The 24451-nt window shown below is 38.9% G+C and overlaps 1 protein-coding gene across 2 annotated transcripts in view; it reads right to left on the reverse strand.

Moving 5' to 3' along the window:
• vps13b (vacuolar protein sorting 13 homolog B) overlaps nucleotides 1-24451 on the reverse strand; it is a 324831-nt gene that overhangs the window by 284725 nt on the left and 15655 nt on the right. For both annotated transcript variants that reach the window (XM_088929247.1, XM_088929248.1), the window contains exons 4-5: nucleotides 8633-8753; nucleotides 249-416 (exon numbers count right to left, since the gene is read on the reverse strand). In XM_088929247.1, the coding sequence (XP_088785373.1) occupies nucleotides 249-416; nucleotides 8633-8753 (289 nt within the window). The remainder of the gene's footprint in view (nucleotides 1-248; nucleotides 417-8632; nucleotides 8754-24451) is intronic.

A 24451-nucleotide genomic window follows, 5' to 3' on the forward strand; every position in this document is an offset into this window, starting at 1 on the left:
CGGAATCAAAACAGCACTTACTGGAGGCGCGTGCATTCAAAAAACACATCTGTGGCAAATTCCAACTATGAAATGTACAATGATTGGCACGTCCCAGACCCATTATTTAACACAACCAACGGTTTGGAACACGTAGCTCGGAAATGTCCTACTCTGGATTGCAGCAGAGAGATCGTTCAACGTTGCCATCTTTCATTCTTTTAAAGGTCAGGCTCAAAGTCTTGTCGATACCCCTTTCGGACAATTACCGGAGATGTCCATGAAAGCTCGGTCCCAGAATTCATCCACAGTGTAGCACTCCGCTGACGTGATGTTCACAGACAGCACTATGTCATCTTCCACGTACTTCAGGATGAGGTTGTTGACAACGATGTTCACATTATTCACCACCCGTCTGATGAGGCTCTGCACGTAACCTGGAAGACCAAAGCAGCAGGCACGGTCAACAAGTCGGAAGGCAAATCCTAACACGTGCTCAAGGGATGTGCAATTCGCAGCGACATAACATTCATCAATAAGATGGTGCAAGAGAAGGCATGTGCAAACAGCTGGGTGAAGTTAATGTAGCTCCATAAACTGTCATGACAATGACGCTATGCAGTCTCGCAGTCCTTCGATAGAGGGACACAGCCAAAACAACCAAAATCACAAATTATGGTCAGGAGCTCCCGTCCAAAAAAGTATGTTTAGGAAAAAGCTTTATCAGCTTTGCAACAACAGGAAATGCATTTTAAACACACTGCCGATACATGGGATCAAAAGAATGAATGAATCCCACCCCCTTGTTATTTTTAAGCTATGTTAGTCACAGGTAGTGGTTAGGCCTGCGGAACCCTAAAGCAAAATTTTTCACTTGGATTAGTCTGGTAAAATGCCCCGTTGTGTAAACAGGTACAGATCTAAATCACATTGGATAAAAGCACCAGCCAAAGAGTTAGTTTTTTTTATCAACTATTCAACACAGACTTCCAAAAAAACCAACCTCTCTTAGCGCTCATGGGTAACAAGTGCCTTTGTCTGTATGTGAGAATGATATGCAAAAGAGCACAATCCAGAAACACAGTGCAAAACAGAAAGTCAAATTGTTGCACCAATTCCAACTGAAGTCTATTTATTCAATGTAATTCAATCTCAGGTCTCAATGCAAAGCCAACATAACCGACCTATACAGTCTACTCAGACTCATAAACAAACACAAGGCCTGACGCATTAACTCTGTGTTGATCTTTGTAACCTTTGGAAATGAAGTGCAAAATAAACTACAATGCCTTCAGAAGTTTCCAGACCTTTGCACTGTTTTCACATCTTTCTGCTTTAAAGCTTGCAGCCACGACACTTTGAAGTAGCAATTAATATCTGTTATAAACACAAACTACTCCACATATTCAAAACACAAAAAAGAAAGCAAATCGTTAATATAAAAGAAAAAAATAAAGTAAGGATTACCTAAATATACGAACCCTTTGCTATGGAACATCTACATTTATTTAGGTGCACAAAATCACCTGAATACTCCAAACAATTAGACTTTGAAAAAACAGAGCTCAATGGCTGAGAAGTGAGAAAATTGGTCAAAGCTGACCTATATGGCTATGTGGCAAGAAAGAAGGCATTACTGGGAAAAAAAAAACATCTCAAAATCCTGCAGGGAGTTTGCAGAAAAGCATTTAAGCGATACTGCAGACATGTGGCAAAATTTGTTGTGGTCAGACAAGACAAAATTGGAACATTTTGGTGTGAATGCCAAATGTTATGTCTAGTGCAAACAACACAGCACATCACCCCGTCAGCACCACTTGCACTGTCAAGCTTGGTGGTGGCATCATTAAGACGTAGTTCTGCTTCTCATCAGCAGGGACTGGGAAGCTTGTAAAAGACTTGAAGGGAAAATGGACCTAGAAGGAAAATCTGCTTCAGTATGCATCTAAAATTGGGATGAAAATTCAACTTTCAGCAGGAGAATGACCTGAGGCATAAGGCCAAACCTTTCCTGGAGTGGTTTAACTGATGTTCTCCAGAAAACGTGAGAGCGGTATAATATTGCCTTATCTCAGGAGACTTCAAAAGTGTGGGCCTGTTATATTCTGCAACAGCTGTTTCCACTAGACTATACTTTCTAATCCAATGCAGTACCACGGTGACACTGTACTGCAGGAAGTGGCATCCTTGATATTAAAATTCTGAACCATATCTTTGCTTGCTGTTTGGGGACTCCAGGTTACAGTCTTCCAGTGAGGTGGCCAAGTCTAAAACGGGCAATGTCTGGGTCACAGATCTCAACCAGTGCTCATAGTGAGCACCTCCTTTACTGGACCCCAAAACAGAGTGGATCTTTTAAAGCCTGCTTTATCTGCCATGATCTCCGAGTAGGATTTTGACAAATGAATATACAAATGAACCTCCACAAAATGTAAGCAAAATAATAGCGGCATTACACAAAAGTATTTCAGAGACATTTTCTGCATGTGTTTGGGCTTCACATAATAATAATAATAATAATTGCTTACACTTATATAGCGCTTTTCTGGACACTCCACTCAAAGCGCTTTACAGGTAATGGGGACTCCCCTCCACAACCACCAATGTGCAGCCTCACCTGGATGATGTGACGGCAGCCATAGTGCGTCAGAACGCTCACCACACATCAGCTCTCAGTGGGGAGGAGAGCAGAGTAATGAAGCCAATTCAGAGATGGGGATTATTAGGAGGCCGTGATTGGTAAGGGCTAACTGGAAATTTGGCCAGGTTACACCCCTACTCTTTTCGAAGAAATGCCCTGGGATTTTTAATGACCACAGGGAGTAAGGACCTCGGTTTTACGTCTCATCTGAATGACGGTGCCTGTTTACAGTATAGTGTCCCCGTCAGGACCCACATGGACCGCAGGGTAAGCGCCCCCTGCTGGCCCCACTAACACCTCTTCCAGCAGCAGCCTTAGTTTTTCCCAGGAGGTCTCCCATTCAGGTACTTGCAGGGTAATATGGCTGCTGGATATGCAAACATACAATTTGCAAGTACTTACAAGTGGTGCCAATGACTATAAGTAATACAGCAATGCCTCTGCTGTAGACTACACATAGACCAAAACTGCCACTACCTCAGAGAGTGACGTAATTAAGAATCACACCAGAAAATAATTTGTTAACTGATGCTCAGGTACCACCTGACACTGCGTGCCAGACTGTCAAGTCAGACGCCTTACAATTTTTTTATAATATATGCAGCAAGTGTGCGACACAATCAGGAAACCTTGGAGAAAATAAAAAAAGGTCTTTGAATATCTGACCCTAAGGTCCTTGAGGACACAAGGACTTTCCTCTTTCTAGTCTTGATTATACTGGCCTGCTTGTTCCAAACATTATACCAAGGGCAGGTGATCAAGAATGTGATATTTTTAACTTCCAACAGTCGCACATGTGGCACAGTCATGCAGAACCAAATGCTCTTTCTGACTTCATATTTGCTTTCTGTATTCATCCGTCTGCCCCAGCAGTGTCACGGCAGTTAAAAAAATACTCTTATTTGCAACAGGGATCATATGAGCCAGAGCTCTGCAGCTCTCTACTCAGGTTTGAAATGCACCGAGGGAGCCTGCCTGCAGCTCTACCAGCCAGCACTAATGGTACACCATTACTGAGAAACAGAAGCTCACAAGGAAAAACATACATGGTAAGGTCATTACTCAACAAAGCAAGAAAGAACTTAAAATATTACAGACAGGGGAGTTTAAACCATAAAATATGAAAATATACAGCAATAAATCCTCTTAACCACAGGACCAATGGTATTATTCATTTCTCCCATGTACTGTTAAACCTAGTCACTGAGAGTTAAACATATAAAACTTTAATGCCTTTTCCTTATTTTCCAACTAAAATGTTTGCTTTCCTGCATGTACACGTCTCTCTATGGCTGTGACAGCTATGAAGAGTATTAACAGCGTTGGCGTCCTTTTAATTAAACAGATGGGCAGCTCTGCACAGTGCCTTTGCCGCACCACCATCCACACGCGCTTCCCAAGTCTGCGCAGGGAAAGCACCTCCTTGACATCTTTCAGCTCACTTCATCACGGCCAGTTCTTCCAGAAGCAGGGAAGCAGACATGTTAAGCACAAAACGTGACCCAGTCAAGAGCTGCAATGAAGACTGCTTTCAGTTCTCTGCAGGCCCCGCGAGTTCCATTTGAATTTGCGGACATGATACGTTTTTTAGCATCTATACCAGTGATGGTTTCATCCCATTGGCCAGGAATAAAATGAAAACTGGAAGGACTGACTCGAAATCTTCCCTGTCTGAGTGCAGTCTCTATAGGTCAAGCAACGCTCTCAGTACCACACCTGCAGACGGGCAGTAAAACCAGCCCTTTGCCCCCCTGCTATTTGTAGCTCTGGATCTAATTTGCCAAGGCCAAAGCGCCCGCTGCTCAAAACCCTGCTCTCCCGCGATCGCGCCAGCCTGAACTTCTGTCAACAATTGACACAGCCAGCACCTGCACAACAGCCCACAGGGAAGAAACACACTTAAAACTGCTCAACCATAAAATGACTGGAAAAACGAACTCCTTTATGCGATCCCAGTACAGGCAAAGTACTCTCATCAGTGCAATACAGGAAAGAAATACAATACTGTCCATGTTCACGTTTTCCTGTGTACGGAAAGTATTAGCAGCTATTAGTAGTGCCAATTATTGTGCTGCTTAGAACAGATTGACAGGCTGGAGACAACCAAAGCTACATATAATATATGTTAAATTAGCACACTTAAGACTATCTATCATTAGTAATTAATTATAAATATAATGTAAATATTAAAATGTAATATTGCTTAAATGTACCATCCTATTTCAAGCAAGATGTGTAATTCACAACACTGTGAAAACCCCCTTACATCTCACAGGATTTGTCTTCCAAGAGCTCTTATTAATTAGATACAATTCAGAGGCTTTCCAGAAGGTAAAAGCCTTTGTATTGCATCCCCACCCAACTTAAGTTATTTATTGTGTGCAAACCTATTAGGCTATATAGCCTAAATGTTGGTTGCATCTTCCCATTTCTTCCTGGATTTTTTTTCTAGAAAGGGCTTTCAACCTTTTGACACTAGGGTCTTTCCACAAGCTCAGCTCTAATGAAATCAAATACACACATATGCATAGTCAGCTAAGGTCATGCCCAACTTCCAGAGATTGCTCATGGAAGAAAAAGCCGCATCTGACGTGCTAGAAAGGGAAATCGGAACATTTTCCAGACAGACAATCTTGTTCTAATTCGAGTGCTGCAGACTAGAGCGTTATTATTCACAAACATGCATCCAGAAAAGATGATCATTGCTTCCACTACTTGAGAAAAAAAAATATGTTTGATATGTAGAACCCACCTCCTTTGCCAGCGGCCAAGGAAGTAGCTTAAAAAAAACATAACTAAAGAGGATAACTTAAACCTGCACTTTGGGCTCCGAAATATTTGATACACCATTTGAAAACATGATATGTGAAGGCCAAAATTATACATTACCTGGCAGGTTAAAATCAAGGAAGATGATGTCAGCATTAAATGATAGCAAATGTGTGTGTGTGTGAGATGTAGTGGACGGGGCAGCTCTCCCACAAGGTTGTTAGATGTGTGTTTGCCAGGAGTGTGACAGTAACTTAACATGATATTACCAGGATTCTGATCTAATTACGTTGTGGCAGGTACATGTTGATGTGATAAGAGCAGGTTGATGTCAGTGGGCGTGATGCTGAACAACATTCACCTGCAGTAGTCATGAGCTGAGTTTAAAGACCTGCAAAGTACCAATTGTGATGCTTTCTGGAACAACGGTATGGAATGTTTTTATGAATATAAAGCTCCATTTACTTGCAGATCTTTCTTCTTTTAAGAAAGAGACTGCAACCTGGCCAGCAAAGTTATAAAGGGGAAAGCGGGGCTCACCCACCATCAACCGCAAGCTGCGACAGTGGACAACACACTGACCCCTTTGCTCTTTCTGTACCAGTGGGGCAGAGGCAAAAAATGCTTCAAAACAGATGTGCCATCTTGCATGGGCCAAACAAACAGCTTACCAGCCTGCCAGCATGGGAAAATGCATGTATTTAATTTTCAATAGGTATGTGACAATGGCGCATATATTTTAAAACCACAATTGTTAGCAAACTCCGGTGGCCAGCAGTTTCACCACAAGCAACTGGCAACATAATCACTTTCAGGATAGCCTAAGGTGGAATAATTCAAGGGAATGAGTTTCTGTAACAAGCAACCCATATCATATGAATTAACTATTTTTTTTGCCACAGGAAGAGTCTAAATGCAACCAGCATGTGAAAACTTACAGCAAAATAGCTGTATAATTGATGTCGGATTTCTTTAGTTTTCCTGCATTTTGGTCATTTAAAAAAAGAATGCAGTTAGTTCTCAGATACAAATTTACGGATATTGTAAAATTCATCATTTACATTAAAGACCATATAACTATATCACACTTTTTCATTCGGCACAAACAATTCAGACTGACGTGATATTTGACATATTTAAAAATGAGCAAATTAGCTCTTGTGAGGTTTAAGCGAACACATCTGCAGTGAATTGGGATGCACTGAAACAAAAGAGGAATTCACAAAGCCTTATTACAAAGATAATCTAACAAACATTTACAAAAGAATAAAATTGTTTACATCAACAGTTAGAAATCGAATATGACAATTTAATGTTTTTTCTAAGCTGCTTAAACCTAATCTGAAACTACACAGAGAGGCATTAAAAACAAAACAAATGAGAATGGTTCCAATACTCATTTGTTGCAATTTTTAATGCTTCTCAGTTTATAATTAAAAGTATATACAATAGATACATAGATTTGGATATATATAGTATTTAATTACATATTGTTCTTCCTTTTCTTGTTTAACTTTTTATTTCTGAATTGAAACAGAAAATGCAGTTAGACTTTTATTGCAGTTGTTTTAAATATTAATTGCTTGTCTCAGGTTTAAAACAAATATTCATTTAATCATGACTCCCTTCATAATTTTTCTCATTTCTACTTAAATCAGGTGGGATCATTTGATCATAAATCAAAACAAAAAACGTCTTCCATCCTCTAGAATCCTTTTTCCTTTTCTTTTCCAGTTTGTCTGTTTTCACAGCTGAGAAGGAAAAAGGTTAAAGAAGGACTGTCTTTTCTGTCCAAGAGTCACTTAAGGAATTAACCTTGAGTTCACGAATCAGCTCGTAATGGGTACAGTGAGACCTACAGTGTTTCACCTCAAAGAAAATATACAGCGCCGGATTTAACAGTCACTTGTGCTTACTGCTGTAACAGCTGGAGAGCGATCCTCCCTGGTATGTAGAAATCGAGGTATGAGGAACTGAACAATTAGGCCTCATCTAAGCAGATCTGCAATACGTTAACTAGTTCTAATAAAGGCCTGATAATCAGCAATTACTCTGCAGACCATCCATATTGCATTGCTTCTTTACAAGGGGAACATTTCACTACTATCCGGTTTTAAAAATATCATTTGTGAGATTCAGAAAATGCCTGAGGCATGTCATATCTTTGGGGTCCCTCTGAAATTGTGAAAGGAAAATATGCAATCGTGATATGGGACTGAACAGACTGAGGTTATTTTATAAAAAGTATCGATAAGGCACTACAACCTATTCAGTGGCCACTACTGTCACAGTGTGACATGGCAAACTGGAGGCTTGCATGCACAGGGCAAGACTACGTCTTGAGCCGGAGGCTAGCTGTGGTTAACTGTATAATCTGGACAGCTGTCTTTGGATGGTAGCAGATAACCAGAGCACCTGGAGGAAACCCAAGCAGTGACGTAGGGAACACGCAAACTCCATATAGAAGTTACCCCAAAACTCAATACATGTAAGGCAGCAGCACCCACTTCTAAGCACCATGCTGGTGCACAGTAAATAACAGCATCAATATGCCTGTTTAAAACTAGAGGTGCCTCCACAAAGTCACATCTTAACTCAGAACAGTTTGTAGCTCCTTAAAATCCATGTCAGCATGATTTGTCCTTATCTAGTGGAAATTGAATTGTCTTCCAGCTGGTATACAGTTACCTCTTAATGAGCAAGACAAGCGCTGTTCCTTTTTTATTACCTTAAGCATGCAATTTATCTGAGGTGAATTATACTTCTTTGCAAAACAAAACATCTCATTGCTGTGGGGATGGTGCTGGTTCCTAGGTAATGTTCCTGGCTGATGGGTTTTAGAGCAAAAATACACCCATCTAAAAAAAAAAATCACACATCAAATCCTAAAAGATTTTCTAATTGAAACAAAATAAAACCAAAAAGTAAATCAAACTGAAAGTCTGGAGAAGGAGGCAACTGAATCTCAAGAGTTGAAATTCTTTTCCAGATTTCCAGGATTCTCATTAACAAAGGACATCTGAATGAGCCATGTCCCAGTCGGAATGGAGCAAGACCTTGTGAGAAGGGTCCTGGAGGCAATGGGCCTTGCTGATAAGGCCTGACTGCAACTGATTCATCGGCAGTCCGGGCCAACCCTCCCACTTGATCTTTTATTCATAAGCCTGCCTGTCCTGGTCATAAAAGTGTGGAAGCAGTGATGTCTCACTTTATGGCCCACTCCCCCCTTCCCTCATCACTCACCCGGTGGTAAGTCAGGGTCGCTGGGGGCTGCCTGATGGATGCGGCGCGGCTTGGCTAATGATTTAACACTTTCTGCAGCGCTGCGGCTGGTTGAGCTGGAGCCGCAGCTCTCATGGTCCTCCTGTGAAACAACATCAACAAACAATCATCTGGGTCGCTCAGGCACTGAGGGGGGAAAAAGAGCACGCACTGCTGAACCCCTATGGTTTACAACTAGGACCAAAAGCTTTACAAATAAACCTTGATTCCAGGCTGGAGAGTTCAAACGCCCACCGGGGAAGCCCAGAGACATGATTATCAACATTCAAAGGGTGCCGCATTTTAGGAAAGAAGGAATGTCATGCACACACGAATCAAGCCAGAAGTGTTGCTAAGTGAGGAGAGACACGAACAAAAATGTTAAGAGAAAGTAAAATATGTTTAATGGGAGAAGCAGGAGGAGGACGTTCAGATGGACAGCACACAAATGAACATGAAGAGATGCATTTTTATAGAGAGGAATCTGAATGCCAAGTGTGTGCTTATTTATTGGTCACATGCAAATAAGAATCACAAGCACAAATTATAATTGGTGACGTATTCTCTGTTTTTCACTGTCCTACAATAATCCCAATGATCAAATCTTACTAGGAAAAATAGTGCCTTGTAAAGTTGTAATTGTAATGGATCATGCACAAGGCATTTTCACAAAAAATGACCATGTAGGCAGCTCTAAGGAAAAGGTATTCACCTCTAGCATGGCTTTGATTAGAGTTTTATAAAACAGTGTAACCTTTTCACTGGGAAGCAAAAGCATGTGCAGACAGTCAAAACTGTGAGGGATCACATCTGTTTAGCATTTAACATTGGATAAAATCACAGGTCTCAAAAGTCACAGTTATCCTCAGTAATATAAACAGCAAAGGTGTCAAAATGAATCACATCTGGTAGCCCCTATTTCATGCAAAGTTAGAACTGTTGAAGTCTGTAATGAAGATTGCATTTTAAACATACTTTACATAATTTTGAGGTGGCCACTCAAGAACTCAATTTATTCGCCTGTAAAATAAACGCTTATAAGGACAAAACAGCAAATGTACTGAGAAAGACAATCTGAGTCATCTTGAACCTCCCTGCTCTGCGTTTCACAGCACTTTGCTCCAAAAGTGCAGAACCATTCCATCTCTAGAAATGGGAATAGATAAACATTAGGAGAGGAATAATAAATAACTCATCAGGGTGAAAGTTTGGAGATTAGAAATGAGAAAAATCAGATTGTTGTTGATTGCCCTCATTTCTTCACAAAAGCCGCAAAGTCATAATGCGCTGTGTCTGTTATTTGGGACTACTGACAAAATTTAAATCTGTATATATTTACGTAAACCTGTAGTTAATAGGGTTGGAAAAAAATATTTTTATACAACTGACTGAAATCACAGCTCAGAATAACTTGCTCTATAGTGTAAATTACAGCACTATATATTTTTTTTATTTTAAATAAAAAAATAAAAACAGGCAACATCGACAGTGACCTGTTTCTGGACTAAACGCATCTACACATCTACTGCTACATCTGTTCTCTTTCTTTTTCTTTTTCTCGTTTACAACCACTTTTTGTGCAATATATGCCAGGGACCTGTGCAATACATTTATATTTATATCTATAGTTACATCTATATTTATATTCATATGTGTGATATGAGTGTGATACGATTTTCTGTGTACTGTTCTGTTCTAGTTTGTTCTTGTGCGTCCGGACTGTGAGTAACTCTTGTATTGTATTGTATGTATTGTACTATTATTATATAATTCGTTACACTGTGGCTGTGTTGTGTGTGTTAAGCTGCTGTTGCACTGCAATTTCCCTCACGGGATCAATAAAGTATCTATCTATCTTTACAACTGAAACTAAAAGAGCTGCAGTTCGAATTGTATTGATTTCCCTGAATAAAAAAGTTGCAATTTAGTTTTGTTTTTTAAAGTGGATAGAAGCAGACCAAGAAAATAAAATATGAGAATCGCAAATGTAAGTGTTTTCAGTAGCAAACGGAGGAAATAAATGTATTTCTAAGGCTGATAACTGCTGAAACAGTTCATGGTAGATGACATGGGTGTTCTCCAGTACGCAAAGAGCTCTGAGATCCTTTCGGACTGAAACCTCTATATAAAAGCAAAGAAATACTATTCAAAAACATCTAGCAATCGATTTCAAATGCCATGCGAAATCTAACAGCTGGAATGAAAAGAGCATTAAGTTCAAGTTATACTAGTTTTCCTCAACAAAAAAAGTATCATTTTGGTTTTATCTCTTGAACTAGGTATACGCATACAGTATATAGGAATTAAGCTATGGACAAAAAAAAGATAGGTGTACTGTTTAATTATCAGTAAATGACCATAAAAGTAATTCAATCAGTCTTTCACACAGAGAATAGCTTATAGCCTGGTACTAACTGAACAAATGCTTTTTTTGGGGGGGGAGCCCTAAAACAATTTGTCTGCCCCAGCTGCTCTCAGAGTAAGATGATCCAGCTAATGCCATATCAGGTCAGGGAGGGAGCTGGGGGCTGGGTGGCAGAGGAAAAGGCTTGAAGGCATGTCAGCTCAGCTGTTTCTTCAAGATGACGGCACAGAACCCCACCCCCAGTTTGAACTCTCCTCTCAGGCAGGCGCTCCCAAAGGCTAGGCTAGCCCGGCCGGCCCTGCCCCTGAGTGATGGAATGTGGGCTGAGAGGAAGGGGACCCCCTACTTGGAGGGTAAGTGGGTACCCAGTGAGTGTTAGGGCACAGGAAGGGGATATGTGACCCCTTTCAGTGAAAAACGTCTCGCCAGCAGTCAATCAGCGCAGCGGCCTTGACATTTGGGGAGACCCCGCGGTTTGACACCAGTTTGCCGTGTTCCCTCCTGAGGAAAAGCAGGGCCAGGGGCCGCTGCAGTGTGTTCGGAAGGGCCGAAACGGCTGAAGCCACACACAACAGCCTGCTTCATGCGCAAGTCAGGAAAGGAGGCTTCTCTTCTACTGTCTCAAGCTTGAACAAGATTTAACGGCTTGAAATGTGAAAAATGAGCCGTGTCTGTTATTTGGGACTACTAACAAAATGTCACACTGGAGAAAATATTAAACCAGTCCCCAGATTCTCGTGTCCCTTCAAGGCAAAGCCATATCTTATTTTTAGATCAAAACCAGATTTTTTTTAGAACAAGAAAGCTTGTGTTGGTTAACATAAGTACCGTGCATCTAAAAGAAAGTGTACTTGACTCAAATTATTTGCACCCCATGCTTTGTGACATTTTTAAATATCAAAGCCTTTGCTGCACAGTTTTTAATTTGGTTCAGGTCCAGAATATCAGTATTTTATGTGTTCATTCCATGCCTGGTATTCAGATATGAATGAGTATAGGACTGCTGCTTCTCATATAAAACCTGGGAAATGCTAGCAATGACAATTTCGCCTTCAAAAACAACAAAGACGTTTTTTTCTTTTTAATTGTCAATTGAGTAGTGCATCTGCAATTTCATTAACCCTACAATACATTATAATAATGGCTGAAACTCTCAAAAGGTTCTTAAGCAGAGATGGTCTATATGACAATTACAGTAAGTTTAAGCTTACTTTCTTTGAAGATTTCTGAAAAATAAGGATCCAAATTACTCTGACATTTCTCAACCTGAAAAATAATTTCACTTTTGCAGAGTGTCTCGAAACTCTTTATGGGACTTTATTCTTAAACTGTATACATATTAATACACATAACACTGAATGCACTCAAAACAAAATGTGGATAAGTGATTTTTACAGTATGTTTACATTCTAACTTCAAAGAAACGGACCTAAAAAGTCACTTGCTGCCAGTAAGGTGAAAATCTCCATTGCTAGAAAAAAAAAATCAAGAAATCTGATCCCTTTTTATCTTGCTGACACAAACCAATCCCTCTCAGCAGTGACAAGCCACAGTCTTGTCCTCTTCTTCAGGGCCCACAGAAACTGGTCCCCGGAGAGAGGCCTGCTGCCAGGGTGCTGGACAGGCAAACATTCCCAAACAAATAAACAGGGAATGGGCGGCTGCTCATCCCTGGAGCGGCCCTGCACTACAGACAGCCGCCAGGGGAAACAAGCCAGACTCCACTCATTAAAGGAAAGACAACAAGGCAGAAAGGTTAAAAATTGGGAAGGGGTGGGGGGGGATATGGCTGACAAGGCACCACAACTCACAAAAACAAATTTGCTAAGAGGCCCCATCTCCACCATTATACTGGAAAACCTTTAAACACAGCTATCTGCTTCAGCTTTATGTTGCACTTCAACCAGTCTAGATGTCTAGACTCCCTTCCCTGAAACAGCAGATTTCATTTCATTTCATTAGGGGGTATCATATCCAAGTAGGTGTACAAACACACACACAAAAAAATCCTCCTTTCTATTTTTTCATTTTAATGGGATAGCCCACCTTCTAAACCCGGACAATCACCCATCTCCCATAAAACAAATACATATCTAAGACGCGGACCTCTTCTTTTGCAGATAACTTCTAACTTCAGATTATGAAACCACAATACAAAATTTATGTGCAGCTACTGTTGGTATTGAAACAAAATGAAACAAGGTGAAAAGAAGGTCACAATGGGAGGCAGGCAAGTTTACTAAGGATAACGCGGTAATTAATGTGAACCATACGTCAGTTTTTCATTTGCCATCAAGACATACACCAAACATTAGAGAAACTGACTTTCCCTGAAGACGTATTTACAGTACTGAAAGTGGAATACGCTAGGCTGGTGCTGTGTGCTGTGAAACAATCTGAGTTAATTGTAAGTTCTTCGCTACACAAAGATCGAGCTTAGAATTTACACCTCGCTGACATGAAAACCTCACACTTCAAGTGCAGAAATACCGTCATAGCAGGGCTTAATAGAGTCTTAACAGAAACTAGATGCAGATGAACACCCTGCAAAATCCAGTGAAGCAGAACGTTATATTCTGCTGAATGGTTCTTTAGTGGAAACACCACATGACAAAAAAGCTTTTATTAAAACAGTCCCAGCAAAGGTATTTCAACATTCATAAAAACGTGTGCTTTTCTAGCATTTTTCCAGCCCTGTAAAACCCTACATTCTGTCTGACTTTTTTTTTCCCCCCCTTTGTGGGGTTTCCAACTGACTTGTACTGGAAAAAATATTTTTTTTTTTTAAAAAAGGTTGAAAATGTATGCAGATTAAGCAAATCTCCACACATAGGAACTGTGCAAGAGATCTTTAATGATCACAAGCAGCCAGAACCTTGGTTTAACTTCTCATCCTGAAAAAAGTTTGGTGATCATTTACATTCTCACAATATGGTACTAAGGTAGGCCTTAGGATATAAGGCACAGGATGTACAGTAGTCTTGATCTGTAAAATTCCAGTATGGAACAGTGTGGACAATACCTGTTAGTTTGATTTATTTTATGTGATGGTGATGTACTGTATTTTCTACTGCATTCAATACTATTTAGACAGTAGAAGCTACAAACATTAAATGTATTTGCTTTATTTTCCCCCTAAACAGGCAAATAAGCAAAGAAAAAAAGTAAAATAAATACAAATGATAAATACACATTTCTTTTAACTTCATGCTATAAGTTAAGCACACCTAGACTGGAGGTTATAATAGAGTTGATATCTACAAGTGTATGACTAATTAGCATTATTTTACTTTCAGGCTATTTTTTCTCCACAATGTAACTATAACCACTATTTTTAGCACAATTTCTGTGTCCATTTTCATAAGTACACAAACCTAGAACAATTGAAGTGACCTAAAATATCTCTGCAATGCTTGATCAACATATAGCTACAGACTCTTCCTGAAACGAATGATATACCTGTTCCATCAGTACATAAAAAAAGTTATCAAAATCATCTGTCCACCATCTGTCACAAGTGCAAAATATTTTTAAAAACTAAATAAAATCCTGGGTGTATAATCTAAAACTGGTATAGCTAGTAATTATGCACATACTTTAATACTTCAATAAAACATTTTCCAAGCCTTATTTCTTTATAAAACCACGTACCACAGCAAAACAAAATATTTCGTACATACTGTACATCTTTGAGTTTACAGAACAGCTAAACAAAAGTCTTAGTTCAAACATCAAGTCATTAAATCTACAAACAAGTTTTAATGAGTTTTCCTTTTGTATTCTAACAACTAAACAAATCGCATACCTAAAAAATTACCTCACTCTCTAGAAAGAGAATGCACTTCCAGATCTTTGTTTTATTCTAAAAGTAGAACTGTTTACAGGTCTGCGATACCAAAAGTGTTACTAAGCACATTTAGTTCTGCATAATGTTACAATGAAAGCACTCCATTAATGTTCCAAACATGTGCCTCTTTCAGAAGCCCAGAAATAAAACATGTTCATTAAAAGGATGTGAAAAAGTTCCAAGCCAACTGCCAAAGTCCGCATAATTATAAAAATATTTCACACTGGAACTAAGAAGAATCACAAAGATTACAGTGATGTCATAATTGACAGCACTGCCAAGAATGCATTGATTCTACCCAAGTCAAACTTGAGTGTGTTTAATATCTGGCTTGTACAAGCCCAGAATAACAATATAAATAAACAAAGAGCTGGGTTGTGTACTGAAGGATCAAGGAAGCTGTTAACTGCTCCTACTTCAAATCAGTTTTTTTTCCTTTTTTAGCAAGTCTTTGAACAATAGTCTCTTTCTGACTAACTAACCTGAATAAGTGTAATTGGCCACAGTTGCTTTACAGATGTTTTGACACAGGATAACCACAACTCCATCTGTTAGTAAATACCCTAGAGATGTGGGGTTTAATGTTGTTTAAGAATAAGCAAAACATTTAAATGTTACCTTGAAATACAGCAGGGGTCTGAATATTTTGATTAATTAGTATTTTCTTTTAATACATCTGTATAAGATTCAGGGTAAAGTATTCCAATAATCTAAGTAGCTAGGGATAGAGCAGTACAAATGATCAATTCTATATACTGCATGATTTGATTAATATCGTCACGAACATCACAAAACTGAAATCTATTTTCTTCTACTTAATTTATCCAAACTGAAGAACTCGTGCAAAAAGCTTTACACCATTACAGGAAACCCCGTTAAAGCTTCCCAGCCTTCTGTCCTACATATTTCATATTTGCTACGGCTCTCAACAGCAGATTCAAAATCTAACCCAGATCACAAACATGATAGTTTATGTGGTATTATTTTAACCTAAGCACATCACTTTAACCACCATTGAAGAATAATTCAGACTGATTTGGATCAAGACCCGTGAGAGAAAAAATATATAATATGTAAATATACAGTATATACAAATATATAAATAAACCGTTATCATCATAGAGAAGATCTCAGGGTTATTACAGAAAAATAGGAAATGTCTTCCATTTATATTTGAGGAATATGTCATCATAACTACAGCTTAGGTAACAAATGAAGTTCAACATCCATGAAAAACATGCATTGTTGACGTTCTTCTAAGTTTCTAAAGTCAAAACAAGAAGAAAAACATGGAATACACAGCACATGACATAAACCCAAAATTATGCTTTTTGCAAAAGACTTCAAAGTTCTTGACTCCACTTGGAGAACACAATCAGTCTAATTTTCAATGATCTCAAAGGGATCCGTTTTCGTTTTTTCGGTAGAACAGGCCAAAGTATATTAGCGGCTAGCATGCACTTAGAACTCAAAAACATCGTTCTTGCGAGCACTGAAAAGAGAGCTGATTCAGAACAAATCCGAATATATTACTTTGCTCAGACTGCATATTTTAAGGTCAAGGTAACAAAGATTTTACAGCCGTCCTAACTGCAAATTAAAAATTGACCTCACTAATATTACATTTATCTTTGGAGAAAATAAGTTATCTTTTATCTCATTCACAACCTAGTTACAATTAAGTAAAAGAAAAGCTAGCTGCATGTTAAATCAGTACAATTCTTTATTCATCTGAACATTGCATGTGGATAGACCTTCTTCACTGCTTTATTTAAGCATTTTGTTGTGCACTGCCATTAAAGTTGGGAAATTCTTACCCTATTTCAAAACATTCAGTATGAACTGCTGAACCTTCTCTACACTCCAATCCCCATCTGCAAATGTACAAACTATGCTCTACCCTCTGACACACATCAGGTGACGCTCTCCTTGTTCACATCGCCTCCAAATTCTCTTAGAGTACACAGGATAATCTGGGAATCTCCCTTGAGTCAGGCAACATGGGCAAACCCACCCCTGTCCTCAGCCATGGATATTAGGAAGACCAAGAGCTTTGGTACAGAGTGTTGTCAATGCATCACAGATTTCAAGCTCTTGATAAAGGATTCTTCCCACAACTCCCACCGACTCCCCAACCCTGACATTTTCATAATAAGCACATAGTTAATAACACGGTATTTCTTGAAGAATGAGCTGTTGAATTGAGTCCTGGGATACCCTCTCCTAAACCTAATATCATGGAAAGACTCCTTCTTTCTCCTCCTAACTGTGCACATAATAGTTCCCAATGCTTCTAATGGTTCAATAAATGAAAAAACACCTTATATTGTCTTATTTTTCAAAAAGGGTTGAGTAACAAACAAAAAGCTACAACTTTAAATATGCACTTGAATAAGTTTTTCTTTTACGTGTAATTGCATGTGTAAGAATTCACTTCAGTGATGGCTTTCTTAGGTGGAAGACTGGCAGAACCACAATAAACTTTAAACCAGAAGGGTTTTATGCCATTTGAATTAATCATCCTTTGTGTGAATATTTATGGCGGAATACAAACCAATGTTTACTGGCGTGCAAGGCTGCAAACCTCTTAACGGTCACTGCTTACCATTAACCATCTTCCCATCCCGTTTGTGCCTGAGCAGAGGAGCAGGGGTAACTTAGTTTTGCCGCAAATATACTTTCATATCACTCCTCGACTTAATCAGGCCAAAGGTACACGCCACGCGATTGTTTAAAACATTAGACGACAGCCACTTCATTTCTCCTTTTCAAAAGGAAAAAAGAAGGAACAGCTTTCCTGATTTAGATCTGAGGAGCTCTGGTTCTTTAGATGTCTCCATCAACTAACCACAAACCCTGGCTAAGCATGTGAAGCATTCTGGCTAAACTCTCATGTCCCCTGCTAATAACTGCAATGTGTACACCAAAGCACTCAGCACACAACCAGAAATGTAAGCTTACAATGTGAGCCAAAAGAAATTAATACCTTCGATCCAAACCACAGCTTCAGCTCATTAATTTCTAATATTTCAACATGAAATATTCCTGAGAGAGTACTGATAGGTAACCCAACCGGCTAGATGTTTTTCTTTGTATTTTTTTTTTTAATTTAATGTCTTCCTGAAGATGAATCCAATTTCTGTTTTATTGAAATGTGTTGGTGACATGGCACTCGATTAATGTCACTAAAGACAAAATTAAAAACAAAACTTCAGTGTTCACTAACCTCTCCTGTCGGAGAACTTCATGGGTGTTTCAGCTGCATGCAGAACTGCTACCTAGGAGCTACTATAAAATTATCACAATTTTTAATTTGGCTAAATGTTATTTTTTGGTAAATGCTACAAACAATGAAATAGAGAAAGAAAAAAAACGGAAAGATGTGGTTCCTGTTAAGCCCTGCATGAATATTAATTCTCAGTTTAATTTCTCCCCGACAGAACTCAAAGAAGAAAAAAGACACCTTATACAGCATCCGATCAAACACCTTTCAATATCAGATATGAATTAGCTAAATTAGCTCAAACTATACAGTATATGTCTATATGCAGGCATGCTAATGATTTAGTTTATTCTGAGACCACGGGATTCAATGATTGAAAGAATTAGTTCAATATGTTGGCATTGCAAAAAAAGTAAAACAGCGATAACACCTTTGATCACTTTTTTATGTAAGTAACAATGTTTTCGAGTTAATCATCTTTGTATTTACTTCAACAGAGTGCCAATACTCTCTCCTATCCCTGGAACTTTTTAACAGCACGTTTTCTGTGATTTGCACTAGGCCAGTGGTCCTGTACGAAGTAAACCTGTACTACAGCCTGTTACACTGGATAGCCTCTGGTCAGCTGGAAATTATAACTGTCTCAAAGTTTAGCAAAAGATTTAAGCAATTATAATATAATTATAACACATGTAAATTCTTATCATGTTGGTCATTTTAAGAAGCAATGTGGTATTTCTCAACCGGGTGATACACTTTTCAAGGCATACAATGTTTATTATCTTTTCAGCTAACCATATGCTTTCCAAATCCTTTTTTCCCCCTGCATGAAGAGTGACAAGTTGAGCAATTATTCAAACTACATTCTTCCTTTGTTAGCCACACATCGCAGAACACTTTTTGGCTCGGTTCAAATCCAAATACACCCTCTAACTCCATGCAAGATCACAGTACCCCTGTTTTTGTTTTCATTAAATAACCCTTCTCAATTTATTCATGACACAAACTGAGACATACCGATACTGAACACCTACAATATTTTTTAATAAAACAAAAACACAAAAAAGCTTGTAATGCACGTGCACATGCCAGACTCTCAGCCATTCCCTGTCACAATAGTCGCAATACTGAAGTGCGTATTTTCAAGTCAAAAATGGACAGTGGCGCATTGCAGAGGTACGCCTGTAGAGTCCGATGAACGGGACAGAGGCACCAAAGCCAGCCTGCTTACAGACAAGTGACAGGAGGAGCACAGGCATCTTTCTCATGCGAACCAGGAAACAAACCCCAGGGGGAGGAGTTTAAGAACAGCCAACCAAACCCAAGCTGCATACCTTGGGGAAAGTGAAAGAAACCAGGGAATGGAAAGAAAACCCAGTCAAACAGGGAAGTGACATTAACATCGCACAGGCAGGCACTGAAGGCCACCATTACACTCAGGATCTCAGAGCCTGAAGCCATAAAAACCATCTCTCTGTGCCACCCTAAGAAGGTGTACATGATCTAGAATGATCGTGTACCGCCTACGCGAGTTAAGGAAGCTCAGAGTTAAACAGGAAGTGACAACGAACGCATAGAACTGTGAATGAGAGGGCAGTCACTTCCTCGATAACAGTCTGGTACGGCAACACAACAGCCCAAGAGAGGAAAGAGGAGAGAGTCGTGCACACAACATCCGAGATCCTCGGACGTGACCGAGGAAAACACAGCTAAAAAGGTGTCCACTGGCCCCCTCCATCCCGCCAGCTACTTTTTTAAACTTCTCAAGTTTCTCTTAAACGTCTCAGGTTTCAAATTCAAAATGTAGTACTGCTCAGTTCCGAAACAGCACCCATCTAGGGGGCTTCAGGCACCTCAATATGTAGATCCTGAATATAAAGATAAGTGGAAGAAAGCTTCGATTGATTCAATAATATTTATGGTGTATGTGCAAGTTTAATACGTGTTTTGTTGTTTTTATCTGGGCTGCACTGGGGCAAATTTCAAACAACTTCGTTGACATGACAATGAAGTACTGATTTGAAACCTCTCAAATTTCCTTACTAGGAGTTCATTTACAAATGACTGCATCACAACACAGCCAAAACTTTAGCTCTACGATCCCGGGTTTGAGTCTGGGTCTGGTCATTAAATGAGACCAGAATCCCCCAAGCAGCAGTGCAGGGTGGGTTGAGAGAAGGGTGGGCTTATCTGTCTTGCAAGCTCCTGGTGCCTTCTGTGCTGGACGCTCATCGCTGTCTCCTCCAAAGGGTGCTAAACCACCTGTATGGGGCAATGACACCTTCCATGCGATAAAAGACCCTCTAAAGCAGGTTGGAGGAACCTGCCAGCACTGTGCAGAGCAAGAGCAAGCAGCCAGGAGCCAGGCAGAGGAAACCACGGATCCAGATTGCTGGGTGTATCGCAAAAAAAGGACGATCCTACATTAAAAAAAGTAAAAGCTTAAAGTGATCCCGTTCTAACATTTATCTTCAACTCAGAACAGTTTTTTTTTTAAGTTTTAGTATCTTATGAACAAGCATACCCTTCGCAAGGATTATTCCACATGACCAATCGTTAGAACTGTCCATGTTCTACTCACAATGGACGTACAGGGTCACAATGTATTCAAGCTGGAAACACTATGCAAACACACTTGACTTATGTTAAAGGGAGAAAACAATTAACAGAGAAAAGAGTTTTAGATCCAGTTCTACATGAAGTATTGCCATACCATCAATTTGGAGCAGAAAACACTGAGAAAATTAACATGCTTCCATGTACTGTAAATCCATATTTTATGCTTTTCTACTTTAGTGGTAATCCAAGAGCAAAACACCGCTGTAGATGCAGCTCTCTGAATTCCAGTCTCTGAAGTGAAAACAAAGGCTCTGCAGTTGGAAAATTGCTCACCAATAATTTAATTTGCTAGTTTGATACAGTCCATCATCAAGACTCTTAATTTGTGTAATAAATCTATAAAAATGAATAATGAATAAAAATGGTATATGTCCAAGTAGTGGTATCATAATCACTGCCAAATTAATTTACACAACCCCTCTCTCACATTACAGTACAAAGTCACCAGTAGATTCTGCGGTTATTTTATGTTAATCACCCAAAACATAATTTAAGCAAATTTCCATTCAATTACATGACTTTTGCCACTTTACAGTAACTTTGCAACATCAAGTCTTTTTTAATTTTAACAAGGAATCATTAATTGCTTTGTTATAAACACAGAATCAAAGGCTACATCAAAAACTTCAGGGTTATCCCATTTAAGCACTTAAAAAATGAGTCACATTTAAGCTCTTCGGTTTTAAAGTTTGTAACCAACAGATTTAATAGCTTTGGGATATTACCCTAATAAAACGTATTCAATGCCTAGAAAACATGTTGAATTCCACATAGGCTGATGGTCTAAAGCGCAGTGCGATGATCAAAGTGTGTCAAATACCAAAACTGCCACCAAAATTCTAACGGGGGGCCTTACCAGTGCATTACACATCACTCTTTGATTTAAAATCTACAATTAACTATAAATTGTATAGTTGCCTTTTTATCGCTTCCCTACATTGTCAAGACAATATAAATGATCTGTCAACAAAACAGCCTCTACAAGCTCAACATTTGCCATTTTGCACTTAGTCTGTTTTTGCTACCAACATGCAACACCATCTGTACTTGTCTACATTAACTGTCACCAATCAAGTGTCTGCCCCGTCTTGAATTTTATCTTAAGCTTTTCAAGTTTCATTTGCTGCTGCTACAGTATTTGATAATCCTATGTTGATATCACCTAAATTACAGAACTATGGACAGATATATACTTGGGTATTCACTACAATATTACACAGACAATTAGAGTCTTCCTAAACATGCTCTCCCATAAGATGAAAACAAGAAGAAACTAGAAAATATCACCTACTGAGGAGAAGTGATTTTCTCAATTCTTAATTCTAATAGACCTATAAATAATAAATTGAGGTTTATTTTCTCTACTTTGTTTGCCCCTCTAACTTAAGTTGTAGAATGTGGATGCCTGTGGTCATAATAAAAAAAAAACATTTGAAATTTGAAAAGAAAGTCTTTTAAGATGTGTTTTGTTTGTTTTTTCTCTGTATTGTTGTACAGCATTTTCACATGCAAGGCATTAAATAGCATATTATCAACAAAATCACACATCACCTCCTGAAAAACATACTGTGCTGCAGAAAACATGTGCTTTGACTATTTCATACCTGAAAGACGTTTTAAAAAAGTTCAGATAAAAAGGATGTCTTTACATCTACTGTGACCCAAAGCACTCAGAATGCAAAGAATTATACTGAAAAGTGATAAAGTGTGTCACCAGGAAACAATCCCTACAACACAGTTAACTGAAGCCCATTTTTGGTCATGTTTTTTTATAACTGATATAAGTACAGTATATGACCTAGTTTTACTATATTACTACATACACAGTCTGTATCATTTCCACAGACACATGGTTTTGTTCCATTCCATGTGCATTTTACAAAATGCATTCAAGCACCAAGGCAAAAAGATTTTAGACTGATAAATGTGAGGTCTGCATTCAATAATGTGCAGCTGAGTCCACGGAAAACATAGAACATTTTAAAAGTATATGGAAGGCAGGATCTTAGCACCCCACAGCGCAAGACAAAAATCTGAAATCGGATGGAAAAAAAATACAGCAGTCGTGGGTTTCACAGGTGACTCAACCTGTAAATGCATGAGTTCAGAAAGTACATCTGCTGTAGCTCAATGGGCCAGATACTGCCAGTTCAGGCCTTGGCAACTTTGTAAGCACACTGCGATTCCTGCAGCGTACGGCTCACCCCTGGCCAAGTTTTTGTCAAGTGGACTCGACACAGCATGGGTATCTTCAACTTGCCACAGCTGTCACAGGGACTTTCTTGGCAGTTGTGAGCTTGCAGTATTCTTCAGTAGCAAAAAGATGCCGCCCGCCATTTGACAGAGAGCTAGCACAGAGGAGCTGCTTAACAGCGTTCTCAGTACAGGAGAGCATGCACAGTCCCTGCTCCCCCGTGTTGGGGTACTGGGGTACTAACAGCAAGCCGAGTGGGTTAACCTTTAGCAATTCTAAATTGAAAAAGGCATAAAAAGAGATGGAGACGCTAGGAAGTCTAAGTCCTAACAGCCACTGCCTGGGAAAATCCAGAACCTGAAAAATTGACTTTGCGGTCAATTTATCTTCTTTCACATGACCATTATTTTCTTATTTCACATGGTGAAATGACTGGTTCAGCTACTGCATACATTTACCACGGGATTCAAAAGATATTAGCTTTTTCCGAACAAATGAATCGCCAAATCTCCTTCCAGTTTTTACAGAATGTCAACAAGATTCATAGAGTGTGGTACACGACTACAAAATATTAAATTAGTCCTGTTATTTTGAACTGATAATGTCTTAGAGGAGACTTAGAGGAACAAAAAAACAGTGTTCACTAGCACGCACATCTAAGAAAATACATTGATGCTGCAGTACTTGTAAGCAATCTGAGCACTCTAAGCAAGCAAACTGAGAATGATCTGAGGAATAGATTGTCAGAGAAGTTGTAAAATACTTTGATTACTGTTCAATATGAAAGATAAACATGGATGTAGACTATTTCCTACATTGTAATACCAAAAAGGCTTACAAATGTGAATGAACAAACCATCCTAGCATAGTTGTACCACCTGAGTAACACAAATAAAAAGATACGCAGAAGCTCTGGTTTGTTTCTTAAAAATAAAGACTCCCCATAAAATTCACAGATCAGTGATAATAAATCACTTTGTATTAATTGTAAAAGAGGCCCTAACAATATAAGCGCTCCCACTCAATAGCCCACTCTCAGGATTAGGGATTTCATAGGAATAAACAAATTAAAGAAATAGTTGCACATTATTAGGTGTCCCTGTACATCACAAGCTTTTCATTTCCTTAGCATATATATTATATATATACACACAATACCAAAAACAGAACACTACCACTGGAATTAGAATTTGATGCATACAGTGCACTAAGATATAAAATATTTTTTAAATTGTTTTTTTTTAAATGACAAATCATCAAACTCCATATGTAAGAAAAATCATAACTGAAATTACATATTCACAGCACGTGTAGACTCTTGGTCTTGGTGATCAAATTACCAATGGTTAGCAAACCAAAAGCCCGCAGTGCATTTTGCAATGTATTCTGAAGTCATGCAGACAATTTCTGGAGATTAAATACAGTATGTGCACTGTTTGAAACTTTACTTGCAACAAATAATGGGTATTACTTACATATCACTACTGTGTACGGTGGGTGCTTTGATTTTTTTCGACGATGCTGTAGATGTGACTTTAACCTGGACTTAAAAA

This window comes from Atractosteus spatula, chromosome 12 (genome assembly GCF_055471065.1).
Source record: "Atractosteus spatula isolate fAtrSpa1 chromosome 12, fAtrSpa1.hap1, whole genome shotgun sequence".
Lineage (NCBI taxonomy): Eukaryota > Metazoa > Chordata > Actinopteri > Semionotiformes > Lepisosteidae > Atractosteus > Atractosteus spatula.